Below are 21,999 nucleotides of genomic sequence, written 5' to 3' on the forward strand. Positions count from 1 at the left end.
AGGAGAATATGCTACGCAGCACTATAAGGCTACAAGGAAGAAGATATTTTAAGGCAGAACATTTGGGCAACTCCTTAAACCAATTGTGTCTTGATATTTGTGCAGCTGCACAATCCTGGGGAAAGACACACCTGCTTTAAGTCGTTGCCTATAGATACAGTGTGAGCACCCTCATGCCATATTTATTTCATTTATTAGTGCATTCTGAACCATGTCACAATAATTTCTTCTTCCTTCATCCCTATTCCCTTCCCCAATCTATTTATATCAGATATATAAATACATACACACACACACACACACACAAATATATATATATATATATATATATATATATTTCTGAGGTTTTCGCGGGTATTTGTATGTAGGTCTTTGGTTGTTCGGGTTTTCTCCCACATAAAATTGGAAGTGTCTTGGCGACGTTTCGACGAAGTCCCATTCGTCATCTTCAGGCTGGTGCTTTCAGCTTCGTGCTTTGAGCAGCAATGTGTGGTCTTAGCTGTTTATTCCTTTTAACTGCCAGTGGGGGTATGAACTGATTGGGTGGGAGCTTGGCTGTGTTCTGATTGGGTGGAGGTGTGTTCTGAATGGTTAGGGGCTTGGCTGTGCTCTGATTGGCTGGGGGAGTGTTCTGTTTGGTTGTGCTCAGGTTAGTCTGAGTTGCAGAGGGGTTTGAGATTTTGGGCTGCCTTGCTATTTTCTGGCTTCGCGTTCGTGGTCCTGCTTCCTCTTCATGGAGGGTGTCAGTTTGCTTCATGTATGGATTGGAGGGGTTTAAAGTGGCTAATGATGCAGCTGTGGTCTGGCTTCTGGTTTGTGGTCGTGCCTCGTCATCGGTGTGGCTTTGGGTTTGTTTTTTGCGTGGATGTGTGGTGGTGACATCCTGTGTGGTTTTTGTGAGTGTGGGTCTGGTATCATTTTTTGTGTTAGGGAGTCGTTTGTCAATAAGGGCGGGTTTCCAAATGGCTGGTAGGCGGGAGGTATCATCTCGCTTGTTCATGCTGTGTGGGCGTTTTTCTATCTCGATGGCTTCTCTGATTATTCTGTTATTAAAATGTTCACTTTTGGCAATGGTTCTGGTATTTTTAAAGTCAATTTCATGTCCTGTGGCTTTAAGGTGTTGGACCAGGGAAGATGTTGGTTCCTCTTTTTTGACTGAGTTCTTATGTTCTTCAATGCGTGCACTTATTCTTCTGTTGGTTTGTCCGATGTATGTGGTGGGACAAGTGGTGCATGGGATTTCGTATACTCCTTGATTTTCTAATTCAATTTTATCTTTGGGGTTTCTAAGGATGGTGGATATTTTTCTGTTTGTGCAGAATGCTGTTTTGATGTTGTGTTTATGGAGGATCTTACTGATTCTGTCTGTGGTGCCTTTTATGTATGGGAGGAGGGCTTTGCCGTTTTCTTGTTCTTTGTCTTGGATTTTAGTGGGGGTTTCTTTTTGGATTAGGTTTGTAATCTTATTTCTATGGAATCCATTGGATGTTAGTACATTGGTGAGAGTGTGTAGTTCGGGTTTTAGGTGTTGTTCGTCAGCTAAGCGTTTTGTTCTGGAGATGAGTGTCTTGGCTACAGAGTTGATCTGTGCTGGGTGGTGGTGTGAGAGAGCGTGCAGATAGCGGTTTGTGTGTGTTTTCTTCTGGTAGATGGTGTGTCCTAGGGAGCCATTGGATTTCTTGTAGACTAAGACATCCAGGAAGGGAAGTTGGTTGTTAGCTTCTGTTTCCATGGTGAACTGTATTTTGGGGTGTAGGCTGTTGAGGTGTGTGAGGAAGTTGTCCAGTTTTTCTTTCCCATGTGGCCAGATTATGAAGGTGTCGTCTACGTATCTGAGCCAGAGTTTGGGTTTGTGATCCGATTTTTCTAGAGCTTGGGTTTCAAAGTGTTCCATGTAGAGGTTGGCAATGACAGGTGAGAGGGGTGATCCCATGGGTGCTCCTTCTGTTTGTTTGTATTTTTGTCCATTATAGATGAAGTATGTGTTGGATAGGCAGTGGTTGGTCAGATCTAAGATGTGTTTGGGGGGGTTATATTTGTTTTGAATAGCTGTCAAGGCTTCTTTGATAGGCACTTGGGTGAAGAGGGATATGACATCGAAGCTCACTAGTAGGTCGCTGGGCTGTAAGTTTTGTTTCTTTATGATCTCTATAAACTGGAATGAGTTTTTTACGTGTGAGGTGATGGATTCTGCATAGGGCTGTAGTTGTTTGGCGAGAAATTTGGCTAGGTTTTGTAGAGGTGAGCCTATGGAGCTGACTATAGGTCTGAGTGGGGTTCCTTCTTTGTGTATCTTGGGGAGACCATAGAGTTTGGGGCATCTGGATGATTTCTCTCTGGGAATGATTCTTTGCTGGATCTCTTCGCTAATGGGGGAGGCTTTTATTTTGGATCTGGTGGTTTTTTCCAGGTAGGTGGTGGGATCTGTATTTAGGGGTTTGTATGTGGAGTCTTGGAGTAGGTTGGTTAATTTGGTTTGGTAGTCAGATGTGTTCATAACCACCGTGGCGTTGCCCTTGTCTGCTGGTAGGATTATTATGCTGGTGTCTTCTTTCAGGTTACGTAGTGCTGTCTGTTCCTCTTTGGGTAAGTTGCTTTTGGGTGGCTTGCTGGTGCAGAGGATGTTGGTGATTTTGAGTCTGATTCTGTTGGCGTCGTCGGGGTTGATTTTGGTCAGGCTGGTTTCAACTCCACATATAATGGTTTCAGTGGGGATGTGTTTGGGAGCGACTGCAAAGTTGAATCCTTTGGAAAGGACATTGGTTTCGGCTTTGGTGAGGATCCTATCTGAGATGTTATGCACTGTTTGTTTCATGTGTGGCTGTGAGGGAGGAGGGGTTTGTTTCTGGCGTTCTTGTAGTCTTCGGAGTTTGTTGGTGTGTGTATCTGTCTTGAGGGTGGTCTGTGTTTCGGCTCTCCAGACGGCGAGTTGTTTGGATTTGTCCCAAAGTGCGGGGTGGATCTTGTTGCTGAGTTTGAGGTGGAGTGTGAGGAGATCTTTGTTAATTTGGTCTAGGAGGAATCTTTTTGTGTGAAGTTCATTTCTGATTAAGGCCAATTCTGTTCTTTTCAGGATCCGTTTGGTGGCTGCAGAGTTGGAGTGGAATTTCAGTTGGAAACATGTGGGGATTAGATTTTGATCTCGGCAGTTGTGTAGGAATGCGAGGTTGCATAAAATGGAAGCTCTTTGGACTTCAAGTTTTTCATAGGTCCTGATCAGATGGTGGATTTCCTCCCCGTAGAGGTTCGATATTTGTTTTCTGAGGTTTTCGCGGGTATTTGTATGTAGGTCTTTGGTTGTTCGGGTTTTCTCCCACGTAAAATTGGAAGTGTCTTGGCGACGTTTCGACTTTAAACCCCTCCAATCCATACATGAAGCAAACTGACACCCTCCATGAAGAGGAAGCAGGACCACGAATGCGAAACCAGAAAATAGCAAGGCAGCCCAAAATCTCAAACCCCTCTGCAACTCAGACTAACCTGAGCACAACCAAACAGAACACTCCCCCAGCCAATCAGAGCACAGCCAAGCCCCTAACCATTCAGAACACACCTCCACCCAATCAGAACACAGCCAAGCTCCCACCCAATCAGTTCATACCCCCACTGGCAGTTAAAAGGAATAAACAGCTAAGACCACACATTGCTGCTCAAAGCACGAAGCTGAAAACACCAGCCTGAAGATGACGAATGGGACTTCGTCGAAACGTCGCCAAGACACTTCCAATTTTATGTGGGAGAAAACCCGAACAACCAAAGACCTACATATATATATATATATATATATATATATATAATATATATATATATATATATATATATTGTTTTCTGAGGTTTTCGCGGGTATTTGTATATAGGTCTTTGGTTGTTCGGGTTTTCTCCCGCGTAAAATTGGAAGTGTCTTGGCGATGTTTCGACGAAGTCCCATTCGTCATCTTCAGGCTGGTGTTTTCAGCTTCGTGCTTCGAGCAGCAATGAATTCAGCACGAAGCTGAAAACACCAGCCTGAAGATGACGAATGGGACTTCGTCGAAACGTCGCCAAGACACTTCCAATTTTACGCGGGAGAAAACCCGAACAACCAAAGACCTATATATATATATATATATATATATATATATATATATATATATATATATATGTCTGTTATATTCTATATTTTTTCAAAAAGTCTGTTCTCTTATCTGTTTAGCACAATAGGAATGACATGGCATTTTCAGCGATATAAGGAATTTAAATGTTTAATTCCACAAAGATTCCTTCTGTTCAATGTCAAGTATAAATAGAGGAACATAGAATTAGGAACACTCATTTCACATAACATTGAGTAAATTGAATGGTACATTAAAACCTTTTGGAAAAAAAAATTAACTCTAAATATTATGGGAATTATAAGACAGTCAAATTGTTTATAAATGACCAGAGTAAAAGTTTAAAAAAATGCTGGTTGAGGTTTTGTCCATGTTTAATGAAAAAGATATTTATTTTCTAATCTGTGGCTTTCTAAACTTCATTAATATCCATTTTAAAGGTGGAATGAACTGATATTTTCTCTCTAGGCCACCAACATCACCTAATCACTTTGCCCCTGTCTTTGCTAATGTTATGGTAATGAAGCCTTCAAATCTGCATCTGAAGCTTTTTACATTTCTGGGGAAAATAGTGTAATTCAAAGCAGTATGATCTCAAGCTCTTTTGTGAATAACCAAGGAAAATATAAAAATTCACATTAGTATGCTGTAGCAACATGTTATAATTTTATGGTAAATCATGCCACTAATTATAATTTAATCAGATAGCACAGAATAATTCATTAATTTTAAAACATCATTTACAACTTTTGCTCAGCATTAGCAATTTATGTCATGATAATAAAGCCCAATTTCAAATTAATCATTCTTAGTAAAATCAGATCCATACACGGTATTTCAGATATCCGTATGGTCCTTGGCATTTAATTGTTGGTATTAACTTCTATTAAATAATTCTACGCTGACCTCAGCCCTTTCAAGAAAGCCAGGTCAGGTAACAAGACTACCAAGATTCCATTTTATTGTTAAGAAATATAATAACAGAATTTTGAAAGCTTGACAAAGATTCAATCTCCACTTCTTATACCAAAGAGGATTGATTCTGCAGACACAAATAAAAGGTCAATCTCCATTATAGCTAAATGGGCAGATTGTGTACAAGGAAATGAAGATACTAATTTAATATGTATGTTGAAAAAAATTGAATATGGGGAAGTGACTAATTACTTTTTTAAAAAGACTAAGGGAACAAAGTATCTGTATATGTGCAAAAATATAAAGTTTAACCAAAAGCATACTTTGAAGCTATAAGAAATACTTGAAGTATATCTCCCAACTGAAAATAAAAATTAATGAATTTCCGCCTTAGGTTATAAAAAGAGACAATTGTTTCTCTTTCACTTCAAAAGTACACTATGGTATATTCAGGAATTTCCTTAGTCACTGAAGCTGGACATTTGGTTCACTTGGTATCTTTGGATTTAAGACAGACTGATGAATGGTAACTCATACAAATTTTATTCTGAGTATTGGATTGGACACAACACCTAGTTGGTTGGTAGCTAAGAAATATCATCAGAAAAACAACAGCATCAACTCTGGCTTTGCTATAAATGGTAATTTGTTGGGTAAGAGCATAGCTCCTTTTTGTCAACTTTTGAGATTATTAGTTTGTCCTCAAGCACCAACAAATAATAAAACTAATTAACCTTTGCTTTACAAAGGTTCCTTTTATTTCTTATTCTAAATTAAAAGGCAATAGCAATCACTTGTTAAGGATACTATTAACCAAAAGACTCCACAAAAAATTAATGTGCTCTCATCAGCCTGGTTATGTCCTTTTCTGCAGAAAGTGCCAGCAACATTTGGGCAGTCTGAACGCAGAGTGATTGGTAATACTAAAAAAACAAATGTTTGCTTCAGCTTAGCAAACTTGCAAGCAAAGAATGATTTGCTATCAACTATACCCTTAAATGTTTTAAAAGACACACATCCATAGAAAGAGATGATAGAGAAATAGAGATATTGCTGCAGGATATAGGCAGAACTAACAACCTTGCTTGATCTTATTTTATAACCTGCAGCCTAGATTTAGAATAGAGTTAGCAAGTGAAAATGTGATAAAAATGTATTGATAGGAAACCCAAGAAACAAAATGCTATACAATTTGAAAATAGGACAGAGAGTAGAATTGACAACAGTGTGAGAGTTTGCATACTAAACCAATGGCCATAGATTTTATATTTCTTTGTTGTCAGTTAAGGAATTTCAGAATGTTGCACCTTCATCTCCAATGGCTGTGATGTCAGGATACACTAGAAATTTTCTTGACCAAGTGACTACCCTTTTCTAAAAGGACTACAGTACTCTGATTAAAAAAAAAACTGGGAAGAAATTCCCAAGAAAGTAAAGGAATCATAGTTTCTGTTATATTTTCATTACACATAGAATAAATTCCAAATGCTGGGTATTTGTTCTGCAAAAGAGATGTTGTAAAATATTGATAAGGATTAAACAACTCAAGCTAAAAAATCCACATAGATTTCAGTGAAAGGAAATATATGGTCTGTACAAATGGATTCCACCAAAGCACAGAGGGGCAGCAATCAATACCACTGAACAATGTGCACAAAGAAAAGTATGAAAAGAAATATTGAAAAAAGATGTGCATATTTCACATACACACACATACACACCATGATATTCCCTTTTGGAATAAGCAACATTTTACAAAGCACTCAAAAAAGGGGAAGTATTAGTAAGCAAAAGAAATTGAAAGAAAGAGATGAGCCAAAAGAAAAAGAAATGTACCTGATTTAATTTATCATGACACCATTTACTGTATTGTGCCATAATTTTCTACCTTTGTACTCCCTCCTTCCATCACATGCCTACACACTTCATCAACTGCATTTTATTTTCAAAATGTCATTAATAAACTTAATGAAACATCAACACAATCTATTCACGATCTTCTAAATCTTAAACCTTCCTCCGTGTCTCCACACTTATACTCTTCTGTCACATATTGACTTACAATTTCATGCTATTCATTTTCTCCATAAGATCAAACAACCTCAATATACCTCTTTCTTTCACTTTTGATTACAATCCATGTTAATTCATCAACCATTCATTCTTAGTCATATCTTTTTTACTGTACCACACACACTTAAGTACCTCATTTCCACAGCAACTAACTTACTTTTATGTTTCTTCTGACACACCCAGCTCTCACTTCCATATAACAAAATAAGTCGGAGCACCTACAATACATTTTTTAGTTTCTTTGAATAAACATTTATTCTCAGAAAAGACCACATGCTACCTATGCTCTTTCAACCAGCATTTGCATGTCTTAATATTTCTCCAGCCATTTTCTCATCTTTTAAAAACTTTCTTTCAAGGTACAACCAATTAATCTCCTTAGCCTTCTTTTTCAAGTTAGGTATAACTTAATTTGCTTCATTTTTCCAATCACACACAACTAATTATGATGCACTTATTTTCAGGTTTTTATTCATGCTCCTTAACATTTAGACATTTTACCTTCGAAGTCACAATTCTCTATAAGCAGTGATAATCATCTTATGAGCCTCTTATTGGTCTCTGTTATTCTTCATGAGAAATTTTTCAAATAATGCTTGCAGAAAAAGTGTTACCAAGTCATCACCCTTAGTTGATACCACATGCACCATTACCTGCTAACAGCAAGGATTTATTATTTATATGATCTGATTCATATATTTAGCTGATAATTGTTAAACATATACTATATTTAGCTGACAACAGCAATAGCACGTGGACTTATATACCGCTTCATAGTTCTTTACAGCCATCTCTGAGCGGTTTAACATGTCAGCATATTGCCTCCAACAATCTGGGTCCTCATTTCACCAACCTTGGAAGGATGGAAGGCTGAGCTCTTTCTCATCTTTAGCATTTCTCAAGAGCTATTGGAGCACACTTACTAAAGTTCTATACATCCTTGAAAGAGATGCTTCAGAATGTGAGGAAATGCAAAAAAAGTTCCTTTAAAAAATGTTCTAAGAACCCGTATCTTTCTCTACGTTCGTACAACTACTTGTGATGAGTAGTGTGTTTACTTGTTGCTGAGTTCTAGTCTCAATTCTATCTCAGATTTGTATAGGAAAAAGTCACTTAACTGTCATTTTGGAAGGGTGCAGTAGGACAAAGTTTTCAGAGCCTCTGAATTTATTCTACTGCTTGTGAAATTTCATTTCGCCCTTCTCCCTCAAAATCTTGCTTTCATTCCACAGTTATATTAGAATAGAGTAGAGCTAGTAGGGACCTCGGAGGCCTTCTAGTCCAGCCCCCTGCTCAAGCAGGAGAACCTATACCATCTCAGACAAGTGACTGTCTAGCCTCTTTTTAAAAATCTCCAGTGATGGAGTGCCTACAATTTCTGGAGGCAAGTTACTCTACTGGTTAATTGTCCTCACTGTCAGGAAGTTTCTCCTTAATTCCAGGCTGCTTCTCTCTTTGGTCAGTTTCCAACCATTGTTTCTCGTCCTGCCCTCTGGTGCTTTGGTGAATAATGTGACCCCCTCTTCTTTGTGGCAGCCCCTCAAATATTGCAATACTGCTATCATGTCTCCCGTTTCTTCTTTTCTTTATGGACATACTGGTTAAACCTTTTCTTTACCTATGTAGCTTTCATTTTTGATATGTATTCTTTTTTATGTAGTACACAGAACGAGAGAGTACTATAAGAGAGAGGTTCAGAAACCATTTAAATCTGAAAATTATTACAGAGAAGCTGAACAGTGAAGGACTACATACTTCCAACAAATTGTCTCGTCATATTCTGTTTTTGTGAATGCACTTTAGCAAATGAAAAATGCACCCACTGAATTGGGATGTTTGTTGAAATTCTCAAATTGAAAGTGACATCTTATCACAGAGTTCCTTTTGCTCACTTTTACATCTTCTGACTGCCATTTAAAGCAGCTGTTTTATTCAAAGGACTGAATGGTGATATAACCAACATATTTTTAGGTGAAAATGTCAATTTTATAGTGAATTTTTTCTGTAGAACAAGTTTGGTCAGAAAGGGTGAAATGAAAACTTGGGTAGAATAAATAAGAACTGTGCCACTGAAGGACATAAAGAGTGAGTGATGCAGTAGAAAAGCAAGGGAGGGAAGTATCAGTAATACCTGTTGATTAAAGCATCACATTTTATAGAAGTATCAATTGGAAATGTTAATGGCATTATGTATACGATGACGAATAACTAATTGGAACAGATCACAAACACACACACACACACACAAACATGGCATCATATTGTTCCATTTTAGGATAAGCAAAGCTTTCTAGAGCATAGGAAAAGAACAGTACACAATGTTACTGTGTACTGTACTGCACGGGGGGGGGGGGAAGACAATGTAACTAGTTTCATATGTAAACTAATTTTCACATATGCACTATTAGCTTACTTGCTTATATGTTTAACAGATTAACATAGTTGTCCAATAAACATGTTGCTGGATGGCTAACAATAAATAAAATAAACCTAATAATGATTTCAAAAACAATTCATTAATACAGCAATCAACAAATAACCAATCACCTTGTCAAGAATGAATACTTGGGGAAAGAGTCTGGTCTTTAAGGCTTTAGATAAAACAGGAGGGTTGGGGCTATTTGAACCTCAGGAATTCTGCTGTTCCATAGGACAGGTTTTGCAACAGAGAAGACATAATTCCTGGGTCCATTGTTTAATAGAGGGGACTTGGAAAACACCTCCTTCTGCCAGAAATCACAAAACAAAATAAAAATAATAGGAAACCGATAGTCCTGCCTAAAACCATGAAGGATTTTATAGGTGATAACCAGTATCTTGAGTTGTACCCAGAAGTCCACTAGAAGCCAGTGCAACTCGTGGACGTTGTTACATGGTTGAATTGAACATTCCCATTATCTACCTGTGCCTTGCATTCTTGATCATTGGCAGCTTCTGAGGGTCTTCAAGGGCAGCCCCATGTAAACCGCACTACTGTAGTGCTGATAGATGGTAAACAAATTATTATTGACAATAAGTAAGGCTCCCAATCTCGGAAATGGAACATCTGTCACCAACGATGGAGCTGTGCAAAAGCTCTCCTCGCTAGCCCTCCAGCTCTCCTAGCTAGAGTCATTTCCTAGTTCTTCAACAGGAGCCAAAGATAAGGAAGTCATGGGAAAGTGCTACATCAGCGGCTCCCAATCTTTTCTATACCCCACACCCCTAGAATGCTTCTGATATATTCTTGCACCCCTTACAAAAGTTTTAAATAACAGCAATGAATTATGCATATACACTATCATTTTGAAAACCCAAGTTTTCGCACCCCCTGGAATATTGTCTCGCACCCCCAGTTGGGAACCCTTGTGCTACATATTTCAGAGCCAACAATGGCAAATGCTCAGATCAGAGAAATCCCCCAAATCATAGCTGTTCAGACTTGTCAGGCATGAGCTTGAGTCTTTTTCTATGCCTCCATAACCTCCAGATACTAATGTGGTCAACCCAGAGTATAATTGAGTACCCCCTGAATAGCAATTTCAATGTGTATAAAATAGGAGCAGGAAGAGTAGAGCCCTTTGGAAACTTACATGTTAGAGGCTTAGGACTGGACTTGTCTTCCTCTACCAAGATCAAGGTCAAGGTCAAGGTCAAGTGGAACAAACTCTGGAGGAAGGAACAGAGCTACTGCCATATTGTACTTCCCACTCCTAATCCCCTGTCAGTCCAGAGGGATACAAGGACTGATGGTATCAAAAACCACTAAGAGATCAAGGCAGGCCAGGATGAATGCACCTTAACCATCTTTACCACATTTTAAAAACTAATTATGCAAAATATGGTTAGCGAACCATTGTGTATTATAATTCTCACTAGGTACACCAGACAAGAAAATCAACTCCACATGAAGACTAAAACTACTTTTATTTAGATTGGCTACTGTAAGAAAATCTTGAAAGTCTGATTGTGCTGTATGTCCTCTTATTTCTTATACAGCTAGTCCTTGGGTTATAATTGCTCATTCAGTGATTGTTCAAAGTTCTGAGCACACTGAATGAGGGTGGTTTACAACAGGCCCTTGCAGTTGTGGTGACTTTGTTACTTTCCTACAAGGAAAATCAATGGGGAAGATAGCAAGGAAAGATGCAAGTTGTTTCCACTGCTTTTTCTCCAGAGGAGCTCTGCTATGAAGGATCTCATAGTCCACAACCCTCCCCCACCCGGAACTCCAAAGGGCATAACTGTATAACTATCATGCACAACTATTTTTTGTTAGAGAATGAATAGGAATCTATGCCTATGCACCACTGTAACTTATGTCAGAAAATATAGAAGTCTTCTATTGCAGAAAGGCATTTATATAGGCATTTTTCTTCTCTTTCTGCAGGTTAGGCTGCCAGCAATATTTTATCCCCAATTGTTTTAAGAAGGAAATAATAAAAAAATGATTTTATATTAATTGCTGAGTTCGGCCTGCCTTTCATAAAATCATTTGATTGAGTTCATAATAGAATAATGCTGTATATACTGTTTCAAATTTAATCTTTGCTAATAGTTACTGTAATCATTTTAACTGCTTATAATGTGACTAAAATTATCATGAATTGGGCATGACGTTTGTTCAGTTATTAAGTTCTTATCATGTCAAGTGAAGTGATTTTCAGCAAAAAAAGCTTTTTAAAAAACTTTCTTGCAATGTAATGCCATGCATTTTTTTCTCCAAAGAAAAATATTAATGGTTGCCATAGCACAGCTATTACAGAAATTATAGATAATGAACCAAAAGAAATTCCTATTGAAAATTGTAAATTTCAGTTTGAAAATGAACTACAGAAAGTAACTCTGATATGAAATCACCCTTCATATTTATTTATTTATCACATTTATTTGCTGCCTATCTTGCAGATCAGGTGACTCTTATTATATTACTAAAAGAGTGAATGTACTTAAAATAAAAGTGTAACTATATCAGCTAAGGATTTTGAAAGGTATCATTTGAAAAGTGATGATACCCAAAATAAAAATTGAAAGCATGAAAATATATGTGAGTATGATACAGGCACACAAAATAATTAGGTTAAGCACCATCCAATGAAAGATCCATCAAATCAATATGTAATACAATTTGAAAGCAGCGTGAATTAATGCATTTAATGCAAAGGAAAATAAAAACAGAGGAACTTCACTTCTCTCAGATGTGAGTTTCACAATAGGGATTGTACTAAGGAGATAGAATACTCATCAATGCATTTTAAGATGGTGAGCTTATGATAACATTTTTAAGTTCATATGGAAGGATAGAATTCTTCAGAAGAAACACTGATAAACTATTAAGCTTTTGATAGTCGTGGTTGCAAAACACTAGCTGTTGCACTATATACTAGCAACAGATTTTGGTTGGGTGTAATTCCACTTTTTCTGCATTCTTACTTTACTTGTTACATTTTCATCCTGCCTTTAATACTCAAGGTGGTGAAAATACCTAACACTCCTTCTTCCTTCCATTCAGCACCTTTAACCATTACATCAAACTAGCTTTAATCCCTTACATCAGGGGTGTCAAACTCGCAATGTCGTGTGACGTGTCACGACATATCGTGACTTTTTTCCCATTGCCAATGGGGTGGGCACACTTTCGCCATGACGCATCTGGCCTGCGGGCCGGCACTTTGACACCCCTTATATTGTCCTGGAATTCTATCAACAGAATCGTTAACTCAACCAGCATTTCATCAGACTTGTTAGGTTATTAAGTATGTTCAGCCTTTTAGGATTGATCAATTTTACAGGTTAGCCCTGCAAACATGAAATTACACATTGACTGTGCCATATTATTATCAATGTTTTATCTGGTATACTCTTATATTTAGGTGAAGTTTCCTGGCAACAACTATCCTGTGAAATTGGTTAAGCTGACACAAAACCATGAGCTGCTGAAGAGAGGATTTTTAGCTTGAACCTAGAAATCCCCTGAATCATTCAGGGGACATAATCATTACCTTTAAAATGTTTGGCACCCCTCTGGCATAATCAACAGCTATCCTTGGCTATTCTACAATTGTAGCAATGGAATATCTGACCTATCATTTATCCCACTTGCTTTATGTTTCAGTTTCCTTGTTCATTTTATCTTGATTTTTCTCCTTCTGAGTTGGTTGCCTTCTTAAAATGATCTGGAACCTGCTGCTCTGATATATAAATGGAGAATATGCATGTGGCTGTGCACTGTATTCCTAAAATTTGGTTAAACATTTGTAATAATGTAAAGCTTAAATTAAACCAACCAAATGGAAAAGAGCCCACTGCAGAGAAGGTATGATGTCCCTTGGACATATCTTCTATGGCTCTCAAAGGCAAATAATTCATTATAATCAGTTATGTAGCTCAACATCAGAAGAATAATAGTATAGGTGGGAACTGAGTTTAAAATCTACATTTGGTGGTGAAATTAAGAACAGTAAGGAAAAGGACAAAGAATGGAAGATAAAATACAGTATAGCATTGGGATTTATATTTGAAATGGAAGCCTGTTCTCAGCTTAAAGTTCAAATTTGTTGAGATACCCTTTTCTGACCTCCATTTTCCAGATGGCTGAAACCAAGCAAACTTTGGAATTTCTGGATGCTACAATTTAGATAAGTAGTTGGAGCCAATTAATGAGTGACTCAGTAGTGAAATAATGAGATGTTAAATCTTGCTTCTCTCTTGTAAAATGCAATACTACTACTAAAATATGAACATAGTGTCTTAACAAAGGACAATAAAGATGAGGTAGTAAAATCATTTTTATGATTAATGCTTAGAGTCTTTTATTAACTATTTCTTACAAATTGTAGCTTCTTTTTGTGCTTTTTCTATATCCTATATCATTTCATGAAGGAACAGAGAGCTTAGTACTAGACTCCATGAGAATGAAAAAAAACTTGGCCTGAAAATTATGTGAATGAATGCTGTGAACAACCAACCAATATTTCTGTAACACTCTGAAAAATATGTATGAAGAAAGCAAGAGTAATCTAGGCAGCAATTTATAACATATAGTAGGGAAAGAAAAAGAAATCACTGTGCAACTTACCACTTCTTCGTGGGTAGCGCCTTCTACACTTATGCCGTTAACCTAAACATCATAAAGGGATTATTTGAAACATTAGGTAAATAATACAAGGCATTTAGGATAAACATTAACAAGCAACATACTTTCCAGTAAGTATGGACTGACCTGTATTACAGCATCTCCAATAAATAGCATTCCTGACTGGTCTGCTGCAGAATTACAAAAGAATCACAAATTACTTGAGAGACTTAAAATGGTACGCGCTGCTACAAAAACTGCTGTTTTGTGAAAGTTGTTCCTGAAACAGCATCACAGTAATTCAGAGCAACCAAAAAAAAAGGTGCCATTTCTGAGAAAATTATGAAAACTACTTTTTTTTTTTAATTGAAAGTTTTATAAATTTTACAAAAAGACAAAAACAATACAAAACAAAAGGCAACATATACAAAAAAGAAACTAAACATTACATATATATATAAAAAAAAAGCTACTTTTTGTCAACAAAAGATTATCCTATAAGGAACACAATTGTGGTTTCTCATTAATGATAGATTTCATTAAAATGGAGGAAGCATGATTTTTATTTTTTTTAATAGAATTGGTAATATAGCAAAGTAGGAATTCTGCTTCCTTTGTTCTTTCCTCCTGAAAATATGTCCATAGAATGTAATAAGTTGTAGCAGGAATTTAATTAAGTGTGAGCTTGAATACTTGAAGTATTAGTTCATCTCATAAATTGCATCATTTCTGCAAAATAAAATTAATGTGAATGCCAACTCATAGTGTAATGTAGTAGCATAAATTGCTGTACCACTTATTGGAAGGATAACATTCTTGTTTCACAGGCTTATGTTACACCATATGAATATAAATTTCCATGTGTTTTCAATGTTTTTATTGAATATTTCTATAATTGGGAAAGGAAGGAATTATTGAAAGCTAAGAACTGTCAATTATCATTTGTGAAGGATAAGTGGGATATGTAAAAGGTTTAAGTAAAAGAAAAAAGCATATTGTGCTCAGCCCACTGTGTACCAATAAATACCAATGCCTCAGTTTCCAACAGGACCACAAATATGGAAAACCGTTTAGGGAATGTTTGAGGGGAATATTTGGGAATAGGGAATATTTGCTTCTAAGGGTCAATACTTTAGTAATTGGCATTTTCTATAAAACAAGCTAGAGATAAAACTATATTGTACTATTTATTATTTATTGATATGATTTATACAACCCCCATTTTGCTCAAGTGACTCAGGACCATTTACAAGAATTAAAAGCACAGAAACCCACAATGTATAATCCCTGAAGCCCAAGGATAAACTATAATACCACTCATAAAAAGCACATCAACAATAGCACAGCTCATCAACCGACCTAAATGCCTGAACAAACAGATCTTCAATGTCTCGTGAAAGCTTAAAGAGTTGGGCCATCTGAATGTCCAGGGTGATGCTGTTCCATAGGGGCTGACATTGAGTAGACACAATTCTGGAGTCCAACAAGATGGCATTGTTTAAATGGAACCCAGAGCATGCTTTATTTAGCTCTGGTGGGGTAAGTTGAAACAATGGGAGAGAAGCAACCCCATAAATAGTCTGGCTCTATGCCATGGTATGCTTTATAGGTGACAACCAGCACCTTGAATTGCACTGGGAAACTTACTGGAAGGCAACGCAGCTCATGGAGCAAAGGTTTATTATGGTACAAAGAGAAATGCCAAAAATTGTCCATCTTGCTGCATTCTGAATCAGCTCTACCTTCTGAATGTTCTTCAGAGCAGAGAGTATACAATAATCTTTTTTTTTTACGCCTTGCACTTTTTTCCCCTTTGCTTTCCCTATATCCTAGAAGTGAGGAACAGATGTTACAGTTCCAATTATCCTGGGCAGTGGTGAGGAAGGCTAAATATCTGGATTCTGTCCTTTACCCTGTGCTGGATAAGCAGAAAACTCTTACAGAAACATCCAAATGCAAGAGTCACAACCAGACTTCGAGTTCAGGAATAAACGAAATGAGGTAACAAAATGAGGTGACTTTCTACTGAAATCTTGCTTGCTACTGGGCTGAACCAATTTCTTCCTTTCTATTAGGGTGAAATTAATCAGTCAATGTAACATGATGGCTTTTAAAGGAGACCGGATGTATTTCCAGAGATTAAGCCTATCACACCTACTAACTGTGTTGGCTTTATGCGGCACTGGATTTTGCAAAAGGTGCCTTGTTGGTCAAAGTAAAAAGGATGCTGGGCTAGAAAAGTCTTTAGCCCTCTTAACTTTTTACTTAATTTGTCCTATTTCTAGGTTGATCAATTCCCAGACAACTTTGTGTGGTTACTTGTTCAGTTATGGCAGGGAAAAAAATTACTTGAGAATTGCTATATCCATACTGATCAGCAAGCATCCAAATCTCTGAATGGTGTTTAAACGCTAAGTATAATATTTCTATTTGATTGAAATGTTTAGCAGATTTTCTACTTCTTTATCTTTTGAAAAACTTGAGAGGATATGTTTCACTACAGACTCTGGAGTTGCTTTACAAAAGGGACAATTGATCTGTATGTGTAGATTATATATACCAATAGATAATGTATATGTATGTAAAAATCCAGGATAAGAAATCTTTTAAGACTTACATGACCAATCATTTATGAGTAGCTGCTTTTATTTTGAGGAAAACAATTACATTCTGTACCGTTTGAATGGCAGGAATTTGTGATAAAGGTTGTTCTTTATTGTTCTTTTTTCTTTTCTATATAAAGAAAAGTGAAACCTGAATATCTTTCCTGAACATTAAAAAAATGGAGAATTGCATATTAGGGGCCAAAATTATGGGCTGTTTGATGTATTGGATAGAAATAGGAGAAAATTATAATCCAAACAACATAGATAAGGTTGAAATCAACACAGAAAAATGACTACAACTGAACATATAATAAAAGCTAAGTTCAATTGTCACTAATGGTACATTAGCAATGTGCTGTTATCACTCTTGTAGTTAAAATTACTATGAATATCATTGTAATGTTCTATTGTTAATTCTTGAGTGTTTTGTAGCTAAAATGGCAAAATAAATAAAGATAAGCAAAGAAAGTAACCAAAGCTGTTACACCAAATCATATAACTTTCAGCAGGCATAGGTCATGAGGTGATAAAATATGGGGCTCCTCTCTTAATCTCCAAGATTTTTCATTATTATTTGTTCTTAACCCACCTTTATTATTTTTTACAAATAACTCAAGGTAGCAAACATATCCACCAACATAACTTTCCCCTCGTATTTTCTCCACAACAACAACAACCGTGGGAAGTAGGTTGGGTTGCAAGAGAGAGTGAATGGCCCAAGGTCATAAGGCGGGACTTGAATTCACGGTCTCTTGCTTTCTAGCCTAGTGCCTTAGCCACTAGACCAAATTGGCTTGTGTTATCATTTTACAGCAATATGGTGAATGATACAGATAGTCCTCACTTACTGATTGCCTCTTTTAAAGACTGTTGGAAGTTATGATGGTATTTAAAAAAAACCTAGCTTTGCAACCAATCCTCACATTTATGATTGTCACAGCATCACACAGTCACCTGATCATCACTTGTGTGTTTCCCAACTGGCTTTCAACAAGCAGAGTTAACAGAATGCACTGAAAGAAAATGCAAGCCATAAGCAACGTTGTAAGGCTGCCACGGTAATGTGATTTTTCACTTAGTGACTGTGCACTTAACAACACAATTGCTGGTCCCAACGGGTGAGGACTACCTGTAATTCTTTGAGCAGAATATTCCTACAAGCTTTTTGTAATTATTTATGTATTTATAAATAACTTATTGTGGGAAAGCTCAATGGTACTTTAAAAATACACCAAGCAAACCTGCAAACCTGTAATACTTTTTTAAATTTCAGCATTAACAGCAAATCAACAAAACAGAAGGTAAATCAGCCATCTGACTAATATAGAATATTCACAACATTTTACCTCATATTTAGGAATGACAAAACTGAACTACTGTATACTTTGGCTAGAAACAAATAATGATATAATACTGGCAGAGGTACATATTTTAGTTCCCACTGATTGTAAGAAGACGATCCAAACTTTACTTTCTTGGTTCTAAATTTTGATTTCAAGAAATGTACTTAACTACTGTTGTTTATACCCCAGTATCTCCATCTGTTTCAGTAACGCCGCTTCCAGTTTGATAAGAAGCTTCCTACTAGCTTGTTCTTAAACTCTCACTCTGAAATCCTAACACTTTAGACAGCAGGGAAAAGCTTCCTTAACTTGACAGGAATTGGTACGAGAAACAGAATTAGCAACCCTCCTTCCTCCTTCCCCACTTCCAATTTTGGCCTTTGCTCGGCTTCAGTACCAGCGATGGATACAAGGCAGAACCAGTGATATAAGGGTGTTGCAAGAGGGGGTGGGACCTTTGGACCATGTTCCTAGCCTGCTAATCTTTTTTGTACTAGGAGAACCGTTACTTTCATGCCCAAATTAGGTCTACTGGAGGTGTGACACACTTACCCGAACACATTAAAAATAATTTTAAAATTGTGCCACTGAATTTCAAGATCATAATTTGGTGTGAGTTCAGATACCATTAAAAATGGGTACATGGAGCTGCAACTGTGAGGCACACCCTGGCTTTCTGGAAAAGCCATTAGGCCATCACTAGAGCACAGAAATGGGGACGTTAGATATGGAACATGGAGCAACATTATGTTCATGTCCATTCTTTGTTTTTATCTGTGTGACTAAACCTGCCTTTGGAAGGGTGCCTTAGCGACACTAATGAGGGAGATCCAGGATCTCTCCTAACCCCTTATATTACATCCCATCCAATTTTGGGCTATTCAAGTGAGACTAAAAGTGGGAATGAAGGTTTACCTGCCAGGAATACAGAGTAGCTTGTTCTACAGAAGCTATCATAGATTAATAGAATGATGTTTCTCTTGTGATTTCTTGCTACCTCTGGATAATGGAAAAACTCATGCTGCCAACCTGATCATTTTATTTTAAATGTACTTTATCTTGTAGCTGTGTCCTGTTTTTTCCCAGATGGCACATCAATCAAAACATAGCTTCACAGATTTTATTTTCAGCCTCACAGTTAGTGTATTACTATGGTGCTCAATATAAGCTTATTGTAGCGTGTGATAAAAAAGACTATTTGCAATATCAAAATATTAACCTGAAATAGCACTATGGAAGAAAAGCAAGAAAGGATTAGGGATTTAAGTCCTTCAACTTAATAAACTCTGACCACACAATAGTGTACAAAGAACCTTCTAAATGATTTATAAACTCCTAAAGCAATAGTAGTTTATTACACATATTCCACTCTTCCATTAGGCAGTCCAGCGGGGCGTACAAGGCTTCCCTGATCAAGACCACTGCCAAGGACAGACCTACAGCTTGGTAAGGGCATAACGGACTCTAAAGCAATAACATACAAGTGACAGCAATTCTTCTTTCTGCACATATATAAGAGCATCCTATTGTAGTTGATAAAGACCAGTTGTAATTTTCTCTCTCTCTCTCTCTCTCTCTCTCTCTCTCTCTCTCTGATTCAAAAAAGGCACAACTCTATTGCAGTAAGGTAGAATAATAATAACTTTGTGTCCTACAAAGGTGAAGTGAGGTTAGTTTGAGTTTCCCTCTTTTATAGGACTGTACAATCTTTTCTGCATTTCCCCTTTTGATGGCTTGCTCATTCCTTCTCTACTGTACATTCAAAGTCAACTTTACCTTCTCTACTGTACATCCAAAGTCAACTTTACATACTGTTACGCCAACTGTATCCCAAGTTTTAATCAACGAAATATACAAGAACTAAGGGGAAATTAAATCCTCCCATTCCCATACTGAAATATCTGCATCAATTGCCTGCTGTTTCCAAGACTCCTTTCAAGATACAGTAGTTACCGTGTTTCCCCCAAAATAAGACCAGGTCTTATATTAATTTTTGCTCCAAAAGATGCATTAGGTCTTATTTTGGGGGAAATACGGTACTAAATGCATCTGTCTGGCTGATCATCTTAATTGGGGCTTATTTTTAGGGTGGGGCTTATATTATGAGCATCCTAAAAATCATGCTAGGGCTTATTTTCCAGTTGGGTCTTATTTTTGAGGAAACATGGCAGTTAAAGGCTTGACTAATAAACTGATTATGAGCCTATCTTAGATCTTCACAGAGACAGGACAGGTCGTTCTGAGGTTTGCCTTGCTTGCTGAGGTCCCTTTTTTTTTTTTTTTTTTTTGAATATGTGAAAAAATATTTTCTCTGGTCTTGCTTCCAAACTGCATGGTCACGGTCATGCCCCCCCCCTTTTTAAATCTGCACGGCTTTTATTTGTAACTTCTTTGAAATTGTGATTTCCTTCACTTCTTCTACTTTAATAAAGTCAAGATACCTTTATCATCCATCCGGTTGGATTGTTTTAATCATTTTTTGCTACCTTTCATACTTTTTTCTGATTTCTGGTTTTGTTTGCCGTTTGTACATCCCCCTAAAGAGTTCTCATTGTACTATTCAGTACTTCCAGTGAGAGTCATTCAAATAATTCATTATGTGAATAAAAATGGTGGCTGTTGTTTATACGGTTTCATAAAGCTCTCTCCAAAGAATGATTCATATTTAAAGGCCATTATACAGCTTCTCGATTAAAGCGGAAGGGAGCACTCTCTCAAGAGAAGATAATAATCTTCTGGGTTCTCTATTATACTTTCAAATGTAATGCCTTTAGAAATTCTCCCAAGGCTTTTTTAAAGTTTTTAAGCCTTAAACTTAAAATATATTTACTGTTTAGCTATAGAAGTCCAAGGAACCAACTCTTTTGATTTGATTTCTTTTTAGTTCCCAACTCTATTATTCTAATAAAGTATTTTGTAGAAAAGAAATAAAGCTCTTCTTAAGCAATTATAAAGTACACTTAACATCTGAATATAGAGAGGTCAGTGTATTTACACAGGCATGTTAACATTAGAGGTAAATGGACTTACTGAACTGAATAATATGACAGAATCTACTGAGTTTTATAAAAGGGTAATGAGTGGTTCACTGGAACTAGATGTCAACAAACAAACTTAATATTTTTTTGCTTTAAGACAATACAAAGACAATGCAGTCAAGGGCAAAAGGAATGTGCACACAACTAACAGATGGAATACTCTTCTATGGAATAATGTAGGTAAAAATATATATTTTTGTGATATTTAACATGTCAGAGCACGCACAGTCCTATCGCATGTGACAACCCAGGAGCAGACACAGCAAACAGTGGTTTGTAACAAATGGTGGTTTATCTACAATATCTACAATGCTATACAAGTATCACTAGGAACAATATACATTCACGTGCTACGAGCAGAATCCAACAAACAGCAAATACAGCAGGAAAAGGAAAAGAAGAAAAGACACACTAGCAGAACCTCCCCTTTTTTACACAGGTTCTTAAAGAGAAAACAGCCAAAGACCCTGTTGACTCATTCCCATCATTGCATCAGCTGGTCAGCTCTTAAATCATTACCTTGACATAACAAGTAAAAACAATTCTATTTTTCTTCCATAGTATTTTATCGTCCCATGAATATCTGCATTTTGCTCTCGCTAAATATAATTTTCTATTATACTTCTTCAGAACTGTTGCTCACTAAATAACTGCAATGCCCCACATATAGACACGATTAATGTTTGTTTTTGTGTTATATTTTATAGCTGATTTGTCGGTTAAATACACAAAAACTGAGGAAAGCTGATTTCAGCACACTTGACTAACTGTACAAGGCATTTTGTGTGCCATGACTGGGATAGGCCAAATGTGGTATGTGAGTTAGAACCAGGAAGTAAATGAAATGGAATGTAAATGAAATTCCAGTCATGAACATGC

General features: G+C 36.9%; 1 protein-coding gene across 6 annotated transcripts in view; it reads right to left on the minus strand.

Annotated features, from left to right (window-relative positions):
- Positions 1 to 21,999, minus strand: part of SNTG2 (syntrophin gamma 2) — a 173,342-nt gene that overhangs the window by 110,295 nt on the left and 41,048 nt on the right. For all 6 annotated transcript variants that reach the window (XM_039348073.1, XM_039348074.1, XM_039348071.1 and 3 more), the window contains 2 exons: positions 14,281 to 14,324; positions 14,137 to 14,178 (listed from right to left, as the gene is read on the minus strand). In XM_039348073.1, coding sequence (XP_039204007.1) covers positions 14,137 to 14,178; positions 14,281 to 14,324 — 86 coding nt within the window. The remainder of the gene's footprint in view (positions 1 to 14,136; positions 14,179 to 14,280; positions 14,325 to 21,999) is intronic.

Source organism: Crotalus tigris, unplaced genomic scaffold (assembly GCF_016545835.1).
Source record: "Crotalus tigris isolate CLP2741 ecotype Arizona unplaced genomic scaffold, ASM1654583v1 scf7180000018117.651136, whole genome shotgun sequence".
Lineage (NCBI taxonomy): Eukaryota > Metazoa > Chordata > Lepidosauria > Squamata > Viperidae > Crotalus > Crotalus tigris.